This window comes from Chiloscyllium plagiosum, unplaced genomic scaffold (genome assembly GCF_037043375.1).
Source record: "Chiloscyllium plagiosum isolate Xiang-an unplaced genomic scaffold, Cpla_swu_hap1 HiC_scaffold_46, whole genome shotgun sequence".
Lineage (NCBI taxonomy): Eukaryota > Metazoa > Chordata > Chondrichthyes > Orectolobiformes > Hemiscylliidae > Chiloscyllium > Chiloscyllium plagiosum.
In genome coordinates this window covers 7,160,666-7,181,487 of record NW_028270184.1, presented here as the reverse complement: position 1 = coordinate 7,181,487, position 20,822 = coordinate 7,160,666, and the positions used below count along the sequence as shown (strand labels likewise).

The 20,822-nt window shown below is 45.0% G+C and overlaps 1 protein-coding gene across 3 annotated transcripts in view; it reads right to left on the bottom strand.

The window, feature by feature from the left end:
- The window catches only part of LOC148136201 (solute carrier family 22 member 6-A-like), a 39,943-nt gene that overhangs the window by 12,682 nt on the left and 6,439 nt on the right, over positions 1-20,822 (bottom strand). The window contains exons 2-7 of one of the 3 annotated variants that reach the window (XM_087983703.1): positions 19,479-19,582; positions 18,150-18,304; positions 16,094-16,262; positions 9,486-9,609; positions 7,324-7,439; positions 2,368-2,582 (exon numbers count right to left, since the gene is read on the bottom strand). In XM_087983703.1, the coding sequence (XP_087839829.1) occupies positions 2,368-2,582; positions 7,324-7,439; positions 9,486-9,609; positions 16,094-16,262; positions 18,150-18,304; positions 19,479-19,582 (883 nt within the window). The remainder of the gene's footprint in view (positions 1-2,367; positions 2,583-7,323; positions 7,440-9,485; positions 9,610-16,093; positions 16,263-18,149; positions 18,305-19,478; positions 19,583-20,822) is intronic. The other 2 variants (XM_087983704.1, XM_087983705.1) reach the window with 2 other exon arrangements.

Genomic DNA, 20,822 nt, shown 5'->3' with positions numbered 1-20,822 from the left:
TTGTCTTGAATTGCCCTCGCAATACATAATTCCATTCTATTAATATTCTTGCTGTACCTGCATGTCGCCTTTTGACGTTCACGCATTAGGGCGACTGGATCGCTTGTGAATCTTAGAGCTGCAATCTCTCACCAATCTATTCAATTTGATTTGATTTATTATTGGCAACTACTGAGATACAGTGAAAAGTTTTGTTTTGCGTGCTAACCAGAGAGCATTGGTGAGGCCTCTTCTGGAGCACTGTGCCCAGTTCTGGTCGCCCTGTTACAGGAAGGAGATTACTAAATTGGAAAGAGTTCAGAAGAGACTTACCAGGACGTTGCTGGGAATAGAGGGATTGAGTTATAGGGAGAGGCTGGATTGGCTGGGACCTCTTTCACTGGAGAGTGGTAGGTTGAGGGGTGACCTGATAGAGGTCTACAAAATCATGAGGGGTATAGAAAAGGTGAATGGCAGGTGTCTTTTCCCTAAGGTGCAGGAGTTCAAGACTAGAGGGTATATCTTTAAGATGAGAGGGAGAAAGATTTTAAAAAGACACAAGGGGCAATTGTTTGTGTGTGGAATGAACTCCCAGAGGATATGGTGGATGCAGGTACAGTTACAACATTTAAAAGCCATTTGGATAAGTACATGAGTAGGAAAGGGTTTGGAGGGATATGGATCAGGAGCAGGCAGGTGGGACTAGTTTAATTTGGGATTATGGTCTGCATGGACTGGTTGGGCCAAAGGGTCTTTTTCCATGCTGTATGACTCTATGAAATCATACCTTACATAAGTATATTGGGGTAATAGAACAGAATGCAAAATGTAGTGTTACAGATACAGAGGAGTTGCAGAGAAAGTTCAACTCTAATATACAAAACGTCTGTTCATAAATCTGATAACGGCGGGGAAGAAACTGGTCTTGACTGTTGGTGCGTGTTCTCAAATCTTTGTATATTCTGTCCGATGGAAGAGATTATAACCGGGGTGGGAAGGGTCTTTGATGATGTTGGCTGCCTTCCCGAGGCATTGGGAAATGTAGCAGGAGTCAATGGATGGAATGCTGGCGTTTCATGATGGATTGGGCTGTGTTCATAACTTTTTGTAGTTTCTCGTGATCTTGGACAGAGCAGTTCCCCAACCAAGCTGTGATGCATCTGGATAGGATGCTTTCTATGGTGCAGAAAGCTTCCTCGTGAAGTCATTTTTCTCAGAGGGGCAGTTTCATGTTTTCCCACATTATACTCCATTTTCCCATTCATTTAACCTGTTTCGATCTCTTATGTCCTTTTCACAATTTTATACTCTCCCTTTGACTGTGTCATCAGTAAATTTGGCAACCATATCTCCAGTCCATTCATCCGAGTTATTTATGCCCATTGTAAAAGTTGAGAGCCCAACACTGATCCTTGTGGCACCCCACTCATTAGTCAATGCCAACTCTCATTTCTTCCTCCTGTCTGATTTCTGTCTGCCAAAATCTTTCCTCTGCATCAATTTGTTACCCCTGACACCATGAGCTTTTAATTTCTCCAATGACCTTTAATGTGTCTCCTTAACAATAACCTTGCAGCAATTTAAATGTGGTATTATCTAAAGGATAAGCATCTAGGGATAAAGGCAGCAGAGACATGGGAACACCACCCCCTTGTAAGTCCTTTCTGAACCACTCACCATCCTGACTTAGAAATATATCAGGTAAAAACAATGACTGCAGATGCTGGAAACCAGATTCTGGATCAGTGGTGCTGGAAGAGCACAGCAATTCAGGCAGCATCCGAGGACAGGCAAAATCGACGTTTCGGGCAAAAGCCCTTCATCAGGAATAAAGCTTTATTCCTGATGAAGGGCTTTTGCCCGAAACGTCGATTATGCCTGTCCTCGGATGCTGCCTGAATTGCTGTGCTCTTCCAGCACCACTGATCCAGAATTAGAAATATATCAGCCATTCCTTCACTGTCGCTGAGTCAAAATTCTGGAATTCCCTCTCTAAGGGCATTGTGGGTCAACCTACAGCAGGTGGACTGCAGCAGTTCAAGAAGGCAGCTCAACACCACCTTCTCAAGGGGCAAGAAATGCCGGGCCCAACCTGTGACACCCACATCCCACTAATGAGTAACTAAAAACATAAATCCACTGATTCCCCATTATGCACAATGCACATTACTTCATTAAAGAACTTCAATAAATTGTTCGATAAACATGATTGTCCTTTCTCTAAACCATGTAGACTCTGCCCAATGGCCTTTTACTCATCAACATGCCATTGCTATAGCATCTTCAATCGTAAGTTCTTACATCTTACCTGTGGAACATCCCTCTGGGGGTGGAACATTTCTCAACTGGGGTAAAAATTGACCAAGTTCTGTGACTATTAACCCTTACCTTTTGGGACAAAGATGTTCACCAGGTTAAAGCTCCCTGCCAGGATAAGTGAAGTGGCTTGTGTGAACCTTCTTCCGATCAGGCTCATGAAGAGAAATGCAAGCAGTTTCGCTGGGATGTCTACAGCTCCGAAAATCAGCTGGATGAGGTAAATATCAACGCCAAATCCTTGCAGGTCTATCGCCAACCCGTAATAGGCAAAACTGGTTGAAAACCTACAACAGCAAAGAGAAGGATCAGCATTCCCTTTAATTTTCCTTACTGATAATTGCCTCCGATGTGCTTGCAACAGCGACTTTTGGGATCGGACGTCAGTGCTGTGATAGCGTGCTGATGCCAGTCACTATGCATGGAATAGAGTCATACGTCATGGAAACAGACCCTTTGGTCCAACCAGTCCATGCCGACCATAAACTAGTCCCACCTGCCTGCTCCTGGTCCATATCCCTCCAAACCCTTTCCTATCCATGTACTTATCCAAATGTCTTTTAAACGTTGTAACTCTACTCACATCCACCACTTCCTCAGGAAGTTCATACGATGTATGAACCACCCGCTGTGTAAACAAGTGGCCCCTTATATCCTTCTGAAATTTTTCTCCTCTCACCTTTAAAAATATATGCTCCTAGTCTTGAAAGCCCCCCAACCTCGGGAAAAGACTCTAGAGATTCACTGGAAGGGAGGCTGGTTTTCAGGATAGACTGGGCTATGTTCACAACTCTTTGTAGTTTCTTGCAGTCTTAGGCAGAGCCGTTGCCGTACCACACTGTGATGCGTGTGTCTATGAGCAGGCAAGCATGTACCTTTAAGAGAGCAGCATGGTGGCTCATTGGTTAGCACTGCTGCCTCACAGCACCGGGAACCTGGGTTTAATTCCAGCCTCGGGTGACTGTCTGTGTGAAGTTTGCATGTTCTCCCCGTGTCTGTGTGCGTTTCCTCCGGGTGCTCCGGTTTCCTCCCGCAGTCCAAAGATAGACAATAGGTGCAGGAGTAGGCCATTCTGCCCTTCAAGCCTGCACCACCATTCAATATGATCATGGATGATCATCCTTAATCAGTATCCTGTTTCTGCCTTATCCCCATAACCCTTGATTCCACTATCCTTGAGAGCTCTATCCAACTCTTTCTTAAACGAATCCAGACACTGGGCCTCCACTGCCCTCTGGGGCAGAGCATTCCACACAGCCACCACTCTCTGGGTGAAGAAGTTTCTCCATGACTCTGTCCTAAATGGCCTACCCCTTATTTTTAAGCTGTGTCCTCTGGTTCAGCACTCACCCATCAGCGGAAACATGTTTCCTGCCTCCAGAGTGTCCAATCCTTTAATAATCTTATACGTCTCAATCAGATCCCCTCTCAGTCTTCTAAACCCAAGGGTATACAAGCCCAGTCACTCCAATCTTTCAACATAAGATAGTCCCACCATTCCAGGAATTGACCTCGTGAACCTACACTGCACTCCCTCAATAGCCAGAATGTGCAGGTTAGGGTGGATTGGCCATGCTAAATTATCCCATAGTGTCCAAGGAATGTGCAGTCTAGGTGGATTAGCCATGGGATGTGTTGGAGTTGCAGGGATAGGGTGGGATGGTCTTCGGAGGTTTAGTGTGGACTTGTTGGGCCAAATGACCTGTTTCCACACTGTAGGGATCCTTTGATATCTGTGTAACACCTTGCCATGCGATTGTCTAGTCGCATCTTTAATTTGTAATCCATTAAGGGTGTTGCTTTGTGAATAAACCTTCTGATTCTCGTTCTCAGTGAGAAGCCTGTCTCAGGAGAGGAAATGGCTGAGTGGAATTATCGCTCGACTGTTAGTTCTGAGACCCAGGTAATGTTCTGGGCACCTGGGTTTGAATCCCACCACAGCAGATGGTGCACATTGAATTCAATAAAAAATCTGGAATTAAGAGTCTAATGATGACTGTGAATCCACTGCCAATTTCTGTAAAAACCCATCTGGTTCACTAATGTCCTTTAGGGAAGGAAACTGCCATCCTTACCTGGCCCACGTGTGACTCCAGACCATAGCAACATGGCTGATTCTTGACTGCCCTCTGATTCCACACACTTTTATTGAATTAAATTCAACCGTTGGCCATGGCTGGATTTGAACCCAGGTCCTCGGAACCATTTACTGGATCTCTGGATTAACAGTCAAAAAGTGTGGTGCTGGAAAAGCACAGCCACTCAGGCAGCATCTGAGGAGCGGGAGTCAACATTTCGAGGGTAAGCTCTTCATCAGGAATTCCTGATGAAGAGCGTATGCCCGAAACGTCGACTCTCCTGCTCCTTGAATGCTGGCTGACTGGCTGTGCTTTTCCAGCACCACACCTTTTTGACTCTGTTCTCCAGCATCTGCAGTCCTCATTTCCTCCCTGGATTAACGGTCTAGTCGTAACATTATGAGGCCGTCATGTACCACTTCACCTGACGAAGGAGCAGCCCCAACCTATTCAGCGTGTTTGAAACCTTGTGATTTCAAATGAACCTGTTGGACTATAAACTGATGTTGTGTGACTTCTGACTTTGTCCACCCCAGTCCAACCCTGGCACTTCCACAATCATGGCTTCTCTGCTCATGACCTGAAGGACTGGCTCCCCCATGACCACATTTACAGACCGGCAGTAACTGTCTGGTGTTCTGTTATTACCCAATGACAGGCCAGCCTTGGTTCAGTAGTGACATCCTCACCTCTGAAGGATGAGTAGGGAACTAAATAATGTCTCATGGTTGATTTCAGTTTAGTTATAATCACACATTTAAGGTAATAATTTATAGATCAATCTAACATTATAGTTTTCTGTTTAACAGTAGCCAACCTGGACTTTAGTACTCCAACATCATGACATAGGTAGTCAGAGTTTGGTAGCCTTGCCTTTATTGGTCAGTGCATGGAGGATAAGAGCTGGGAGGTCATGTTGTGGCTGTACAGGACATTGGTTAGGCCACTTTTGGAATACTGCGTTCAATTCTGGTTTCCTTGCTATAAGAAGAGTATTGTGAAACTTGAAAAGGTACAGAAAACATTTAGATTAGATACCCTACAGCGTGGAAACATGCCCTTCGGCCCAACAAGTATATACCGACCCTTGGAAGAGTAACCCACCCAGACCCATTCCCCTCTGACTAATGCATCTTACACCATGGGCAATTTAGCATGGCCAATTCACCTGGCCTGCGGGAGGAAACAGGACCATCTGGAGGAAATCCACACAGAACACGAGGAAAATGTCTGAACTCCACTCAGACAGTCGCCCGAGGCTGGGATCGATCCGGGGTCTCTAGTGCAGTAAGGCAGCAGTGTTAACCACTGAGCCACCTGGAAGTTATGATGATGTTGCCACGGTTGGAGGGATTGAGCTATCAGGAGGGGCTGAATAAGCTGAGACTGTTTACCCTGGAGTGTCGGAGACTGAGGAGTGACCTTATAGAGGTTTATAAAATTATGAGGGTCATGGTTAGGGTGAATAGCCAAGGTCTTTTTCCCCAGGGAGTCCAAAACTAGAGGGGCATAGGTTTAGGGTGAGAGGGGAAAGATTTAAACACAGACCTAAGGGGCAACTTTTTCACGCAGAGGGTGGTGTGTGTGTGGAATGAGCTGCCAGAGGAAGTGGTGGAGGCTGGTTCAATGACAACATTTAAAAGGCATCTGGATGGGTATGTGAATAGGAAGGGTTTAGAGGGATATGGGCCAAATGCTGTCAAATGAAAGGCGTCTGTTCCAATGCTATACATCTCCAAGATGCTGTGACTCTACTCTTCGAACTGAACCAGGAAGCAAGATCCAAAGTGTGCCCATAACGTTGCTGCCATGTTTTAATAGGTATTAATTATAGTCTCAGCAAAGTTTCCTTAGTTTCTGCACTTTTCTGTCTCCTGTTGTCTTGTTGGCTAAAGTCTCAAATGAGCAAATATTGGTTTCTGAGTATAAGACCACTGAAACCTACTCCTTGGAATCAGGAGTTCATGCAGTCAAGCCTTATTTTAGATTCCTGAATCTGTAATCAACATTGATGACTCATTGAGTATAACAGTGTTTCCCTGCTACATAATGCCCATCGGCATCTCCTGCTCACAGAGTCATACAGCACGGAAACACACCATGTTGTCCAACCGGTCCATTCTGAACAAAACCGCTGAACTAAACTAGTCCCTCCTGCCTGGTCCTGGCCCATATCCATCCAAACCCTTTCCTGTTCATGTCCTTATCCAAATGTCTTTTAAACGTTGTAACTGTACCCACATCCACCACTTCCTCTGGAAGTTCATTCCACATGTGGAACCATCTTCTGTTAAAAATATTTGCTCCCATATATTTTATAAATCTCTCTCCTCTCACCTTAAAAATATGTCCGAGTCTTGAAATTCCCCCACCCTAGGGAAAAGACAACTACTGTTAACTCTATCTATAGCTCCCATGACCGTTATAAAGTTTTATATGGTCTCCTCTCAACTTCCTATGTTCCAGTATAAGATGTTTCAGCCTTTCTTTATAATTCAAACCCTCCATTCTCGGCAACATCCTGGTAAATCTCTTCTGAACCCTCTCTAGCTTCATAATATCCTTCCTGTAACTGGGTGACCAGAACTGGACACAGTAATCCAGACGAGGCCTCACCAATGTCCTGTACAACCCCACCATGACGTCCCAACTCCTGTACTCCCAAGCAATGAAGGCAAGCGTGCGAGTTGCCTTCTTAACCACCCTGTGATGCAAACTTCAAGGAATTATGCACCTGAAACCCTAGGTCCCTCTGTTTTACAACCATCCCCAAAATCCAACCATTAATTGTATAAGCCCCAGCCGTGTACCAAAATGTAACACTTCGTATTTATCCAGATTTAATTCCATCTGCCAATTTTCAGCCATCGTCTCCTAGTTAAGGAAAAATCATGATCCACATTTGCTGCCATACGTTTGAAAAGCAAACAAATATTTCCCAACAACTTACCAAACAAGCATGGTACAGCAGGCTATCTTGCGCATGACAGGAGTCCGGAACAGATCTAACACACTGCGCCTGTTGTTGTTGACCAACTGTTCACTTTCCATATTTGACTTCAGAATCTGTGAAACACACACCCAAGGCTATGACATAATGTCATTAAAATGTGTGTCCCCTTCTCCTACAAGTTTGTGTTATAAAGAAAGGCTGGGTCCTTTTTCACTGGAGTGTAGGCAGTTCAGAGGTGACCTTATCGACGTGTATAACATCATGAGGGGTATAGATAGGGTTAATGCTTGGCGTCTTTTCCCTTGGGTGGGGGATTTCAAGACTGGGGGGGGGGCACATTTTTAAGGTGAGAGGAGACACATTTAAAAAAGACACGAGGGGCAATTGTGTTTTACACAGAGGGTGGTCCACGTGCGGAATGAACTTCCAGAGGAAGTGGTGGATGCGAATACAGTTACAACATTTAAAAGACATTTGGATAAGGACATGAATAGGAAAGGGTTTGGAGGGACATGGGCCAAGCGCAGGCAGGTGGGACTCGGTTTGTTTGGGATTATGTTCGGCATGGACTAGTTGGAATGAAGGGTCTGTTTCTGTGCTGTATGACTCTATGACATAAATGATCCGTAGCTTAGTGCTCTTTAAGGTGTATTACAACAAACAAGGGTGATGACAAAACCATGGACATGAAACTGAAGTTCAGTGTATAGAGAGCCACCAACATGACTGAGTGCGGGAGAAGATAAGGTTAGTCTGAGGGTAGCGGATGTAAAATACCATCTCTCCTCCCTAGTTGGATGGCACCAGCATGGCTGGAAGGCTGCCAGTTTCTTCCAAGTGTACACCAGAGCAAGCTGGTCTGAAGCGAAGCCTTCGAACCCAACTAACCTCTTCAATCTCCCGCCCTTTCTGTTTGCTACTCTGAAACATTGAGGTGCGATATCTTCTAACAGGATCCTAAGAATGTCAAACAACTGAAATATTGCAATAATATCGCGTGACTTCACGAGGTCTATTTTGTCCTCTTTTTTTTTGTAATGAAGAAAGATTGAGACAAGCAGTCTGCTCAAAACCAATGAAGCAAGCAGCTTGTGAGGCCTGGGGGCTTGATTTTAAATGTTGGAACAATAGAAGCAGCCTGGATGGGTGGGGTCAAGCTCCCACAGAACCAGGGTTTTTAGTTCTAGCTTTCAGTAGCAGTTGCTGGGGTCTTGAAGCTGGATGTGGAAGCTCTTCTTCCTCTATGTGTTACAGTGAGAAGCTGGAGTTCTGTTTTTGCTGCTTGAATTGCCTGTGAGACAATCTATTTTACTAAACTTGCCTTTGCCAAGGGTGTGTTTATGGGACGTTACTCTGTTGGAACAGTTAATTAGTAGTTTATATATATATATATATATTATTTTGTTAAGCATTTCAATAGTTACAATTAAGCTGATTCTTTTCTTTTGAGTTTTATTTTGCCTGTATTTTAACTGTAGTGTAAAAGTAAAGTGTTAAAGTCGAGAAGTTTGACCAATTGAATTGCATCTGGAACACAACATCTTACACTTACTGTTAAAATAAAGAAATGTTAGGATCTAGGCTGTGTTAATATATTTTGATTTGATTTGATTTATTATTGTCACACGTACCGAGGGACAGTTTTGTTTTGAGCGTGCAGTACAGGCAGATCATACCATACAAAGCGCATTAGGGTGATAGAACAGAGCAAGGAATACAATGTTATGGCTCCAGAGAAGGTGCACAGACAGCGAGATCAACATGAGTTTGAAATTTGAGAAGTCCACTCAGGAGTCTGATAACAGCAGGGAAGAAGCTGTTCTTGAATCTGTTGGGACACGTGTTTAAACTTTTGTATGTGCTGCCTGACAGAAGAGGTTGGAAGAGATTACAACTGGGGGTGGAAGGAGTCTTTGATGATGTTGGCTCCATTCCAAGGTTTGGAACAATTTGTCAAGTGTGGTGCTGGAAAAGCACAGCGGGTCTGGCAGCATCTGAGGAGCAGGAGAATTGACATTTCGGGCATAAGCCCTTCATCAGGACGGGCTGCCCTAACAATATGTCTCTGCAAGATTAGGGTAAAGACCATCGGTTCAGTGATGGAACCAAGCTGGGGTGAGTTTCAGTGTAAAACGCACACTTTTAAGACCATCACTTACTTCGATGGTGAGTTTTTCCCCCTCCTCCTCCTTGCCATTCATTTTTGCCACTCTCCTGAGCTGTTTCAGAGCGACATCAGCCTTGTCGTTCAGAATGAGCCAGCGAGCAGACTCCGGGAACCACCTTTTGAGAACGACCACACACACACATACATAGGGGTTATTATCGCAACAGTGGGAAAAAAAAAATCGCTCAGGCAACTTCAGATCATTTAGGAGGGTGCCACAGCACAGAGATGGAAAAGAAGGATAAATTCTCAATACCACATCCTATTTTCACAATTCTCTTCCTTTACACGGGGTTACTTGCTAACTGAGTAGTTGTTCAGATAACAACTACACATTAAGCTTTTGTAAGTACCCCATTTTGGACGTAAACATGAATAGGACGTTGAATGGGGATTAGATTTTATTGTCACGTGTACTCAGGTACAGGAGTACAGCGAAAAGTATACAACGTAGCCATTCCCGGCATTATCTTAGGCACAAAAGTGCCTAGGTGCAAAATCTTGGGTACAAAGTAGAAAAACAGTAAAAGGTTAAACATTACAGTCCCTCTTAGTATAAAGTAGAAAGATAAAGAAGTTAAAAGTTAGACTTCACAGCTATCTTAGCATTAAGTAGAAAAAAAAAGAAATAAAGTTAAAAGTTCAAAAGTTTTTCTGAAGTGCTGAGTCATGCTGAGCTTGCACTCCCTGTATGACCTTAAGCTCCTCCATTTTGACTCACTCTCCAGGAGACCTGGGAGTGCCTGCTCTCACCATCATGTTGGACTCATTCTCCCCATGATGCCTAGCTCTCCTCTGCCTTGCACAAACCCGCTCTCCACAGAAAGCAAGTACGTTAAAGAAAGGAAAGAGAGCAGTGAAAGAAGAAAACTAAAACGTAAATGCGACCGAGAAAGGCTAATGTTCTGGCGACATGGGTCCGTAATCCTGCCATGGTGAGATTTGAGTTCAATTTAAAATCTTGAATTTAAAACAAACAAGTTGGTCTAATGAGGACCATGTAATTAAGTGTCAATTGTTGGAAAAGTTCACCTGGTTCACTAATGTTCTTTAAGGAAGGAAGTCTGCTCCCCTTTTACCTGGTCTAGCCTACATATGTTTCCAGACCCACAGCCATGTGGTAGACTCTTAACTGGTCCTCTGGGCAACTAGGGATTGGCAATAAATGTTGATTCCATCATCCCTCAAACCTTCTTAACTAGCTTGTTAGTCGCACCATCTCGTCTAACTTGTCTAACTATTTAGTTCAACCATCTCTTCTAACCTTTCTAACTAACTAGTTTGTTTAATCATAGCCGGTGTGGCCTCCTCTATATTGGGGAGACAGGCCGCCTACTTGCGGAGCGATTCAGAGAGCACCTCTGGGCCACCCGGACGAACCAACCCAACCAACCTGTAGCACAGCATTTCAACTCCCCCTCCCACTCCACCGAGGATATGCAGGTCATTGGACTCATCCACCGCCAAACCACAACAACCCGACGGTCGGAGGAGGAGCGTCTTATCTTCCGTCTGGGAACCCTCCAACCGCAGGGGATGAACTTGGACTTCACCAGTTTCTTCATCCCCCCTCCCCCCACCTTGTCTCAGCCGGATCCCTCCAGCCCGGCACCGCCTTCCTGACCTGCAGTCTTCTTCTTGACCTCTCCGCCTCCATCCTACTCCGACCTATCACCCTCACCTTGACCTCTTTCCACCTATCACATTTCCAACGCCCCTCCTCCAAGTCCCTCCTCCCTACCTTTTATCTTCTCCTGCTGAACACTCTCTGCTCATTCCTGAAGAAGGGCCTGTGCCCGAAACGTCGAATCTCCTGTTCCCTGGATGCTGCCTGACCTGCTGTGCTGTTCCAGCAATAAAGTTTCAACTTTGATCTCCAGCATCTGCAGACCTCACTTTCTCCTCCTGTTTAATCATCTTGCCTAACCTCTCTAACAAGCTCAAAGAGTCATAGAGTCACGGAGCTGTACTGCGCAGAAACAGACCCTTTGGTCCAACTCGTCCATGCCAATTAGATATTCTAAATTAATCTATTCCCATTTGCCAGAGATTGGCCCATATCCCTCTAAACTCTTCCAATTCATGTACCCATCCAGATGCCTTTTAAATGTTGCATCTACCACTTCCTCTGGCAGCTCATTCCATGCACGCGCCACCCTCTACGTGAAAATGTTGCCCCCTCAGGTCCCTTTTATATCTTTCCCCTCTCACCCTAAACCTTTAGTTTTGGACTCCCTTACCATGGGAAAAAAGACCTTGGCTATACACCCGATCCATGCCCCTCATGATTTTATAAATCTCTAGAAGGTCCATCCCTCAGCCTCCAAAACTCCAGGCATCTCCCCATAGCTCAATCCCTCCAACCCTGATCTTTAAGGGTCCCTATTCTCTCCTTAGTTCCCCTTTTGTCCTTCATGCCCTTTGGATTCTCCTTAACCCTATTTGCCATAGCTATCTCATGTCCTCTTTTTGCCCTACTGATTTCCCTTTTAAGTATATTCCCTTGTACTCATCCAGGGATTCACTTGATATATGCCTGACATATGCTTCCTTCTTTCCCTGGATCAATACCTCAATTTCTCTCGTCGTCCAGCATTCCCTACACCTTCCAGCCTTGCTCTTCACCCTAACAGGAACATACTGTCTTTGGACTCTTGTTATCCCATTTTCCAACTGTCCCTTTATGTGCGAATATCCGCCCCCCCCCCCCCCCCCCCCAGTCAGCTCTTGAAAGTTCTTGGCTAACACCATCAAAATTGGCCCTTCTCCAATTTAGAACTTTAACTTTTAGATCGGGTCTATCCTTTCCAATAACAATTTTAAGACTAATAGAATTATGATCACTGGCCCTAAAGTGCTCCCTCCACTGCGTTATTTCCCAAGAGTGGGTCAAGTTTTGCATCTTCTCTAGTAGGTACATCCACTTACTGGATCAGAAACGTTTTACACACAAAAGAAATTGCTCCCCACCCAAGCCCTTAACACTAGGCCAGTCCCAGTCTATGTTTGGAAAATTAAAAGCCCCTACCATTACCACCTATTATTCTTCCTGATAGCTGAGAACTCCTTACAAATTTGCTTCTCAATTTCCCGCTGACTATTGGGGGGTGGGGGTGGGAGGGGGGAGCTATAGTGCAATCTCAATAAGGTGATCACCCTTTCTTACTTGTCAGTTCCACCCAAATAACTTCTCTGGACATATTCCCAGGAATATCCTCCCTAAGTACTCGCCGTATTGTTAACCCTAATCAGAAAAAGCACTCCTTCTCCTTTCCTGCCTATCTATCCATCTATACCCTGGAACATTAAGCTGCCAGTCCTGTCCATCCCTGAGCCACGTCTCTAATCGCTATGATGTCCCAGTCCCATGTTCCCAACCATGCCCTGCCTTACCTATCAGCCCTCTTGCATTGAAATAAATGCAGTTTAATTTATCAATTTTACCTCCTTTTCCCAACTGTACCAGCCTCAGACTGATCTCTTTTCTCACTATGTCTCTGGCCTCCCCATCCCACTCTCTCCATACTGGTTTAAATCCCCCCGAGCAGTTATAGCAAATCCCCCAGCAGTATATTAATCCCCTTCCAATCCTGTCCTTCTTATACAGGTCTGGGAAGAGATTCCAACGATCCAAAAATGTGAATCCTTCTCCCCTGCACCAGCTCCTCAGCCACACTTTCATCTGCTCCAACCTCCTATTTCTACCCTCATGGCACCGGGAGTAATCAGTTCTTCCTAATCTCGAGGACCTCCTTTTTAAATTCCTGCCCAATTTCTTATATTCTCTCTTCAGAATCTCGTCCTTTCCTCTTCTCATGTCATTAATCCTAATGTGTAAACGATCTCCTGCTGGTCTCTCTCCCCTCCGCGCCCTCTCTGACGTTCCCTTTATGCTGGCATCAGGAGGTAACACACCATTCTGATGCCTCATTGTCAGCTGCAGAAATGTCAGTACCTCTGACTAGAGAGTCCGCTATCACAATCAGTCACTTGCTCCTGACATGCCCCTCATTATGTAGCATCAGTGTCACTACCAGAAACCTGGGTATCAGTGCTACATTCCCCTGAGAGTCCATCATTCCCTACATTTTCCAAAACAGCATACAGTAGTACCTTGATTATCCGATAATCCGAATTTCGGATTATCCAAACAAGATCTCAAGGTCCCCGTTAAAAACATTACATCAAAGTGAATTTGGACAACCTGTACTGAAGAACGTGTGAAAACGCTGGCAAAAAATCAAAAGTACACAAGCACCACAAGCATCAGCGACTGGATATTTCTTACATAAGGGTTAGTTACACAGCCCTTTGCAAAAGTAAGTGCTTTATTCCTGTCACTTTACCGGACCATTCATGAAAAAAATGACAGGGAAAGTAAACACATGCGCAAGGTGGCACTTATGTCTTTCTATCGCGACACTGAGTTCAGCAGAAACTGACAAATGCTCTTGCAATTGTAGAAGCTGTTCGGGACCTTGCTTAATGCTGAGATTTCATATATTTATGTGATGGTAAGGGTTTAGCCCTTCTCAGTGTAACCTGCAATTTGCAGAACACAAAGATTAGATTGTTTAAATAGCAAACTCCTCAAAATTATAGATTTAAACAAACTCTCCGGCATTAGATCAGTATGGCTTCCCTTGTTTAAGGTCAAATCGATTATCTGAATAATCAGTTATGCGAGTGACATACTGCCGGCCCATCTCGTTTGGATAATTGAGGTTCCTGTGTACTTGTTTGAGATAGGGATAGCCATAGGAGACTCCTGCCTACTTCTCTTACCTTTCCTCAAGAAAACCCACCTACCTGACTGGATCTGTGATTTTTCTACCTTCCTGCAAGTACCATCCATCATACCCGTCAGCTCATGTAAATCCCTCACTGCCTCTGGCTGCTGCTCCAAACAATCCATGTGATCTGATAGGATTTGCAACCAAACACATTTCCTGCAGACATAATCATCAGGAACGTGGAAACTCTCCATAATCTCCCACATCACTCTACTAAAGGCCGTCTTGCACTTTAACAATCTACAGACCCAGAAAATAGCCTAGTCTTACTGCTCTAAAAACACTGCCCTAGAATAACTTAATACTTACGTTAAAAAAAGTTTAATCAAGACACAGATACAACAGGATCTTGACCAGATGGACCAATGAGCTGAGAAGTGGCAGATGGACTTTAATTCAGATAAATGTGAGGTGCTGCATTTTGGGAAAGCAGGACTTATACACTGAATGGTAAGGTCCTAGGGAGTGTTGCTGAACAAAGAGACCTTGGAGTGCAGGTTCATAGCCCCTTGAAAGTGGAGTCGCAGGTAGATAGGATAGTGAAGAAGGCGTTTGGTATGCTTTCCTTTATTGGTCAGATTATTGAGTACAGGAGTTGGGAGGTCATGTTGTGGCTGTACAGGACATTGGTTAGGCCACTGTTGGAATATTGCCTGCAGTTCTAGTCTCCTTCCTATCGGAAAGATGTTGTGAAACTTGAAAGGGTTCAGAAAAGATTTACAAGGATGTTGCCAAGGTTGGAAGATTTGAGCTATAGGGAGAGGTTAAATAGGCTATCGCTGTTTTCCCTGGATCGTCAGAGGCTGACAGGTGACCTTATAGAGGTTTATAAAATCACGAGGGGCATGGATAGGATAAATAGACAAAGTCTTTTCCCTGGGGTCGGGGAGTCCAGAACTAGAGGGCATAGGTTTAGGGTGAGAGGGGAAAGATATAAAAGAGACCCAAGGGGCAACGTTTTCACGCAGAGGGTGGTGCGTGTATGGAATGAGCTGCCAGAGGAAGTGGTGGAAGCGGTACAATTGCAACATTTAAGAGGCATTTGGATGGGTATATGAATAGGAAGGGTTTGGGGGGGATATGGGCCGGGTGCTGGCAGGTGGGACTAGATTGGGTTGGGATATCTGGTCGGCATGGACAGGTTGGACCAAAGGGTCTGTTTCCGTGCTGTACATCTCTATAACTCTATGACTCTACCTCAATAAAACATATAATCAAAAACACCTTCTCTACTCCCAATTATAGACTTACAAACAAAAAACAATAAGAATACACTTTTTAAAAAAACATTTAGCTGTTCCTCTACCTTGAGCTCCCCCACAAAGATTTCTCCAAGATCAACTGTGAATTTTGCTGTCTGTTTATTTTTCTTAGAAGAACTCCAATGTCTAAAGATACTTGAAACTAACAGCAGAGGCAGTCAGCTGTAAAGGATCACTGCCTGGTCAGACCGCTATGAAGGTTCACTGATCTTTCTTGGTACCTGGTAGCTGTTCTCTCTCTCCCTCACTCTTTCCCACCATTTTAAAATGCCGCTGTTTGATCTCTTTTTATTTACAACGTTCCAAAACAACGCAACAGCTTATAAAAAGGCAATTACTGCTCCAAGCGTTCGAGAAAATCAGCTGCAACACTGAAAATACCTCAGAAAAGGAGCAGCTGCCCCAGCCACAATTTTCTCCCGTCCTCCATCTTGGATTACCCAGAATCCTACCAGAGTGAGTTCCACCAGCTCTCCTAACCTTTCCCTCGTATGTACTGATCGATGGTGCAATCTGTGAAGGAGACCAGTAGAATGTGAACGTACCAAGAGTAAAGGAAGAAAATGAAGTAAGGTAGAGACACTGTGAACTGAAGCCACCGCCAGTCTTGGATTCCATACGCTAAACCAGCCAGGTGTAGTTGACCAAAGGTGTAAAGAAAACCACTCAGCATTGAAATAGGCGTTCGAAATCTTGTTGGGATCCATTCGACCTCTGCAGAAGCACAAAGACAGGTGGAAGAAACTGAACGAATCGGAGCAGCTTCTGCCAATACTGATTTGGAAAATCATGAGCCTCATCAGAGCACATTTAAGGAACTTCCTTTAGGTTCTTCACTTGCCTACCCAACCCACAACAACGATGATACCTTCCACGGGTAAGGGCAAGGAGGCAGTTCCCAAATTCAACCCATCTGGAGTTGCAAACTGAACCATATGCTGTTGACATTAATCCCATACCCCAGTGCCCAAGGAATCCACAACATATGAAGGTTAAGAAGGTGTTTCGCATTTTTGCCTTCATTTCTCAAACCTTTGAGTTTAGGGAGCTGGGACGTCATGTTGAGGTCATTGGTGAGGCTTCTTCTGGAATACTGTGCCCAGTTCTGGTCGTCCAGTTATAGGGAGGAAGTTATGAAACTGGAGAGGGTTCAGAAAAGATTTACCAGGATGTTGCCGGGTATGCTTGAGTTAAAAGGAGAGGCTGAATAGGCTGGGACTTTTTTCCCCGGAGCATGGAAGGTTGAGAGGTGACCTTATTGAAGTTTATAAAATTATGAAGGATATGTAGTGGATAGGATGGGGGATTTCAAGACGAAGGCACACATTTGTAAGGCGAGAGGAGAGAGATTTAAAAAAGACAACTGGGGGAGTTTGTATGTGGAATGAACTTCCAGAAGAAGTGATAGATGTAGGTACAGTTAGAACATTTAAAAGACGTTTGGATGTGTAGTGGATAGGAAAGGTTTGGAGGGATATGAGCCAAGTGCAGGCACAGGGGACTAGTTTTAGGTTTAGAATTGAGGTTTAAGTTCATTCCACACACAAACAACTCTCTTGTATAAAAAAAAACTCTCCAAGTTGTCTTTTTTAAATCTGTCTCCTCTCACCTTAAAAATATGCGCCTTGGTCTTGAAATCCCACACCCAAGGGAACAGACACCTGCCATCTACCTTATCTATACCTGTCATAATTTTACAAACCTCAATACGGTCACCTCTCAACCTCTGGTGAAAAAAACTTCCCAACCTATTCGGCCTCTCCTTGTAACTCAAACCCTCTATTTCCAGCAACATCCTGGTAAATCTTTTCTGAACCCTCCCCAGCTTAATACTATCCTTCCTATAACAGGGGGACCAGAACGGGACACAGTACTCCCGAAGAGGCCTCAGCAATGTCCTGTACAACCTCAATATGACGGCCCAACTCCTCCACTCAAAGGTCTGAGTAATGAAGGCAAGCGTGCTAGCGTTCGGTGCATTAGTCAGAGGGAAATGGATCTGGGTGGGTTACTCTTCGGAGGGTTAGTGTGGACTGGTTGGGCCGAAGGGCTTGTTGCCACACTGTAGGGGAATCTAATCTAATCTCATGCTAAAAACCTTCTTAACCTTCGTAAGTTAGTGAGACCTTATGAGTGGGAGAAAGAGAGGGAGAACAAGGAGCTGGGCAGCTTGCTTAAAGGATAAAGGGGACAATATCCAGCACAAGCCTGGATCTGATTCTCTTGTTGAGATGTTGAGAACTCTGCGTTATGGACAGATTTTTGGGGGAATTGGTGAGACGTTACTCACTACAGAACTCCCAGCCTCTTACTTGCTCTCGTAGCATTCATAATAGCTGGTGTAGTTATTTTCAATTAACTCGTCTGGGTGTATTACAACATACTTGTGCAACAGGTAAGACTCAAACCCAATTTCCTGGTCCCAAGGTATGGACGCTACCACAACAGGCCTCAACAGTTGGTTTGATTACGTTCCAGAACAATGGTAACGCTTGGGGAGATTCAAAAATGGCCATGCTATTGAACATCAAAGACGGACGATTACATTCTGTTCTGTTGGAATGGGCTTGAGCTGACAAACGTACACGTCATTTCACTTACTGAGGGAGAAGGCATTGAGTATGATCCCCGACTGTGCCACTCCACAGAGGAACCTCCAAAAGCAAAATAAGGGATAGGAGGAGGCGAACGCAGAACAGGTTCCGGAGACAGCTAACTGGAAATGGGACCACAGCAGGAAAGTCCGCCTCCCGAACCTGTAACAAGCACCCAGTAAACATGAATTCAAAATAAAAAAAACAACGCGGTTAACTGTTACAAAATAGTCTTGGGTTAGTCATTCACCTGCCTGGTGATATGGTCAATGTTTGGAACCCGCTCAATTCAGCTTTTAATTGATGTTGTGCAGAACTTTTATAGCTTGTCTGCATTTAAATGCGTGCTCTCTCCAACCTGTATGTCAACACTGAGCTGTCGCAACTACATTATAGAATCCCTACGATGTGGAAGCAGGCTATTCGGTCCATTGAGTCACACACCGACCCTCTGAAGAGAGACCCACCCTGTAACCCTGCATTTCCCATGGCTGATCCACCAAGCCTGCACATCCCTGGGCACTATGGGACAATTTAGCACGGCCAATCCACCCTAACCTGCACATCCCTGGGCACTATGGGACAATTTAGCACGGCCAATCCACCCTAACCTGCACATTGCTGGACACTATGGGACAATTTAGCACGGCCAATCCACCCTAACCCGCACAACCCTGGGCACTATGGGACAATTTAGCACGGCCAATCCACCCTAATCTGCACATCCCTGGGCACTATGGGGCAATTTGGCATGGCCAATCCACCCTAACCTGCACATCCCTGGGCACTATGGGACAATTTAGCATGGCCAATCCACCCTAATCTGCACATCCCTGGGCACTATGGGGCAATTTAGCACGGCCAATCCACCCTAACCTGCACATCCCTGGGCACTATGGGGCAATTTAGCACAGCCAATCCACCCTAACCTGCGCATCTTTGGATTGTAAGAGGAAACCCTATGCAGACTCTGGGGAGAACGTGCAAACTCAATACAGACAGTTGCCCGAGGATGGGATTGAACCTGGGTCCCTGGTGCTGTGAGGCAGCAGTGCTAACCACTGAGCCATTCCCCCCGCCAGAGGGGCAGTTAAGAGTCAACCACGTTGCTGTGGGTCTGGAGTCACGTGTAGGCCCAGACCAGTTAAGGAAGGCCGTTTCCTTCCCTAAAGGGACATTAGTGAACCAGATGGGTTTTTCCCAGCAATTGACAATGGATTTATGGTCAAGAGTAGATTCGTAATTCCAGCAAAAATGCCACTTGGCCATCGCCTCCCCGGAAAACACACTGAGTTGACATAATGCTTGGCATCGCAATACTCCCGGCCTCTCTTACTTGTCAGAAAGCCTGCCCAGGACAATGGCTCCCACCAGCAATCCGGCCATGTAGATCGATTGTGTGATCCGCTTCAGGGATTTCCAGTTGCAGACAAGGTCCCACTGTCATGACAAGAATAGTTATTGTCATATTGGCGGTCTGAAATCCAGGGAACAAGCCCAACATGGCAATGGAGATTCCTCCGATGATGAGGGTAGGCGAGACTGAGCCAGTGAGTGGAACGTGGGCCAAAGAGGAGGAGATCGATCCCTTGCAGAAAGTCTGGGCCAGGCATGGCTCAGCGCTTAAGCAAGACTGCTGAGCTTTTCACTTTTTTTTTATTTCATAGAATCCCTCCATTATTGCTAAAGGAATGGAGTATAAAAATAGGGAAGTGTTGCTGCATCTGTACAAGGCATTAATGAGTCCACACCTGGCGTATTGAGGACAGGTTTGGTCTCCTTACTTGAGGAGAGATGTAATTCAGTTAGAGACAGTTCAGAGAAGGTTCACTCAGTTGATGTGAGGGATGAGAAGGTTTGTCTTGGGAAGCGCTTGAGCACTTTAGGCCCATATTCTCTGGGGTTTTCAAGAATGTGCAGGGTGATTTTATTTTTCCATCTTGTAACTCCAACAAATGAGAATTGATTCACCAGGGAATGAAAAAGATTCTATGTTATAGTGTTGACATCCCCTTAGTCTATGACAATATGGCTTACTCACTCCACTGCTGTGCAATGATTTCTAGGTGTTCAGTGGGGGATGGATTATTCATTGTGGATTTAAGTGGAATTTCTGTTTCTTTGACAGGTTAAAGATTGTTTTGACCACACTCATGCTGACCCAGTGAGCTCAGAACTGATCATTATGTAGGTCTTGGCAGTTTTGTTTCATTATCAAGGAGCAAAAAGCTCTTGTTTCCTCAGCAATCTTTAGGATAGTGTAAAGGTCACTGCACACTATCACACACAAACATGCACACACAACAACACACAGACTGACACATGCGCAGACACAGACACACACACAGCCTGACACACACACAGCCTGACGCACACACACACACAAATACACCCAGACTGACACACACACACACACAGATCGACACACACACTCACACACAAACATACACCCAGTCTCTCACACACACACTCACATGATCACATAAACACACACTCACACATGCATACACACACTCGCGCGCACACACAGGCAGACACAGGCACAGACATACAGAGACACAAGCACACAGAGACACACACACACACAGAGGTGAGTTTTATAAGGCCTACACAAATAGGACAGTTGGTTGTTGGGGGGGGACGTATGGAGTGGAAAATCAGGAGGTTAGATACTCATCCC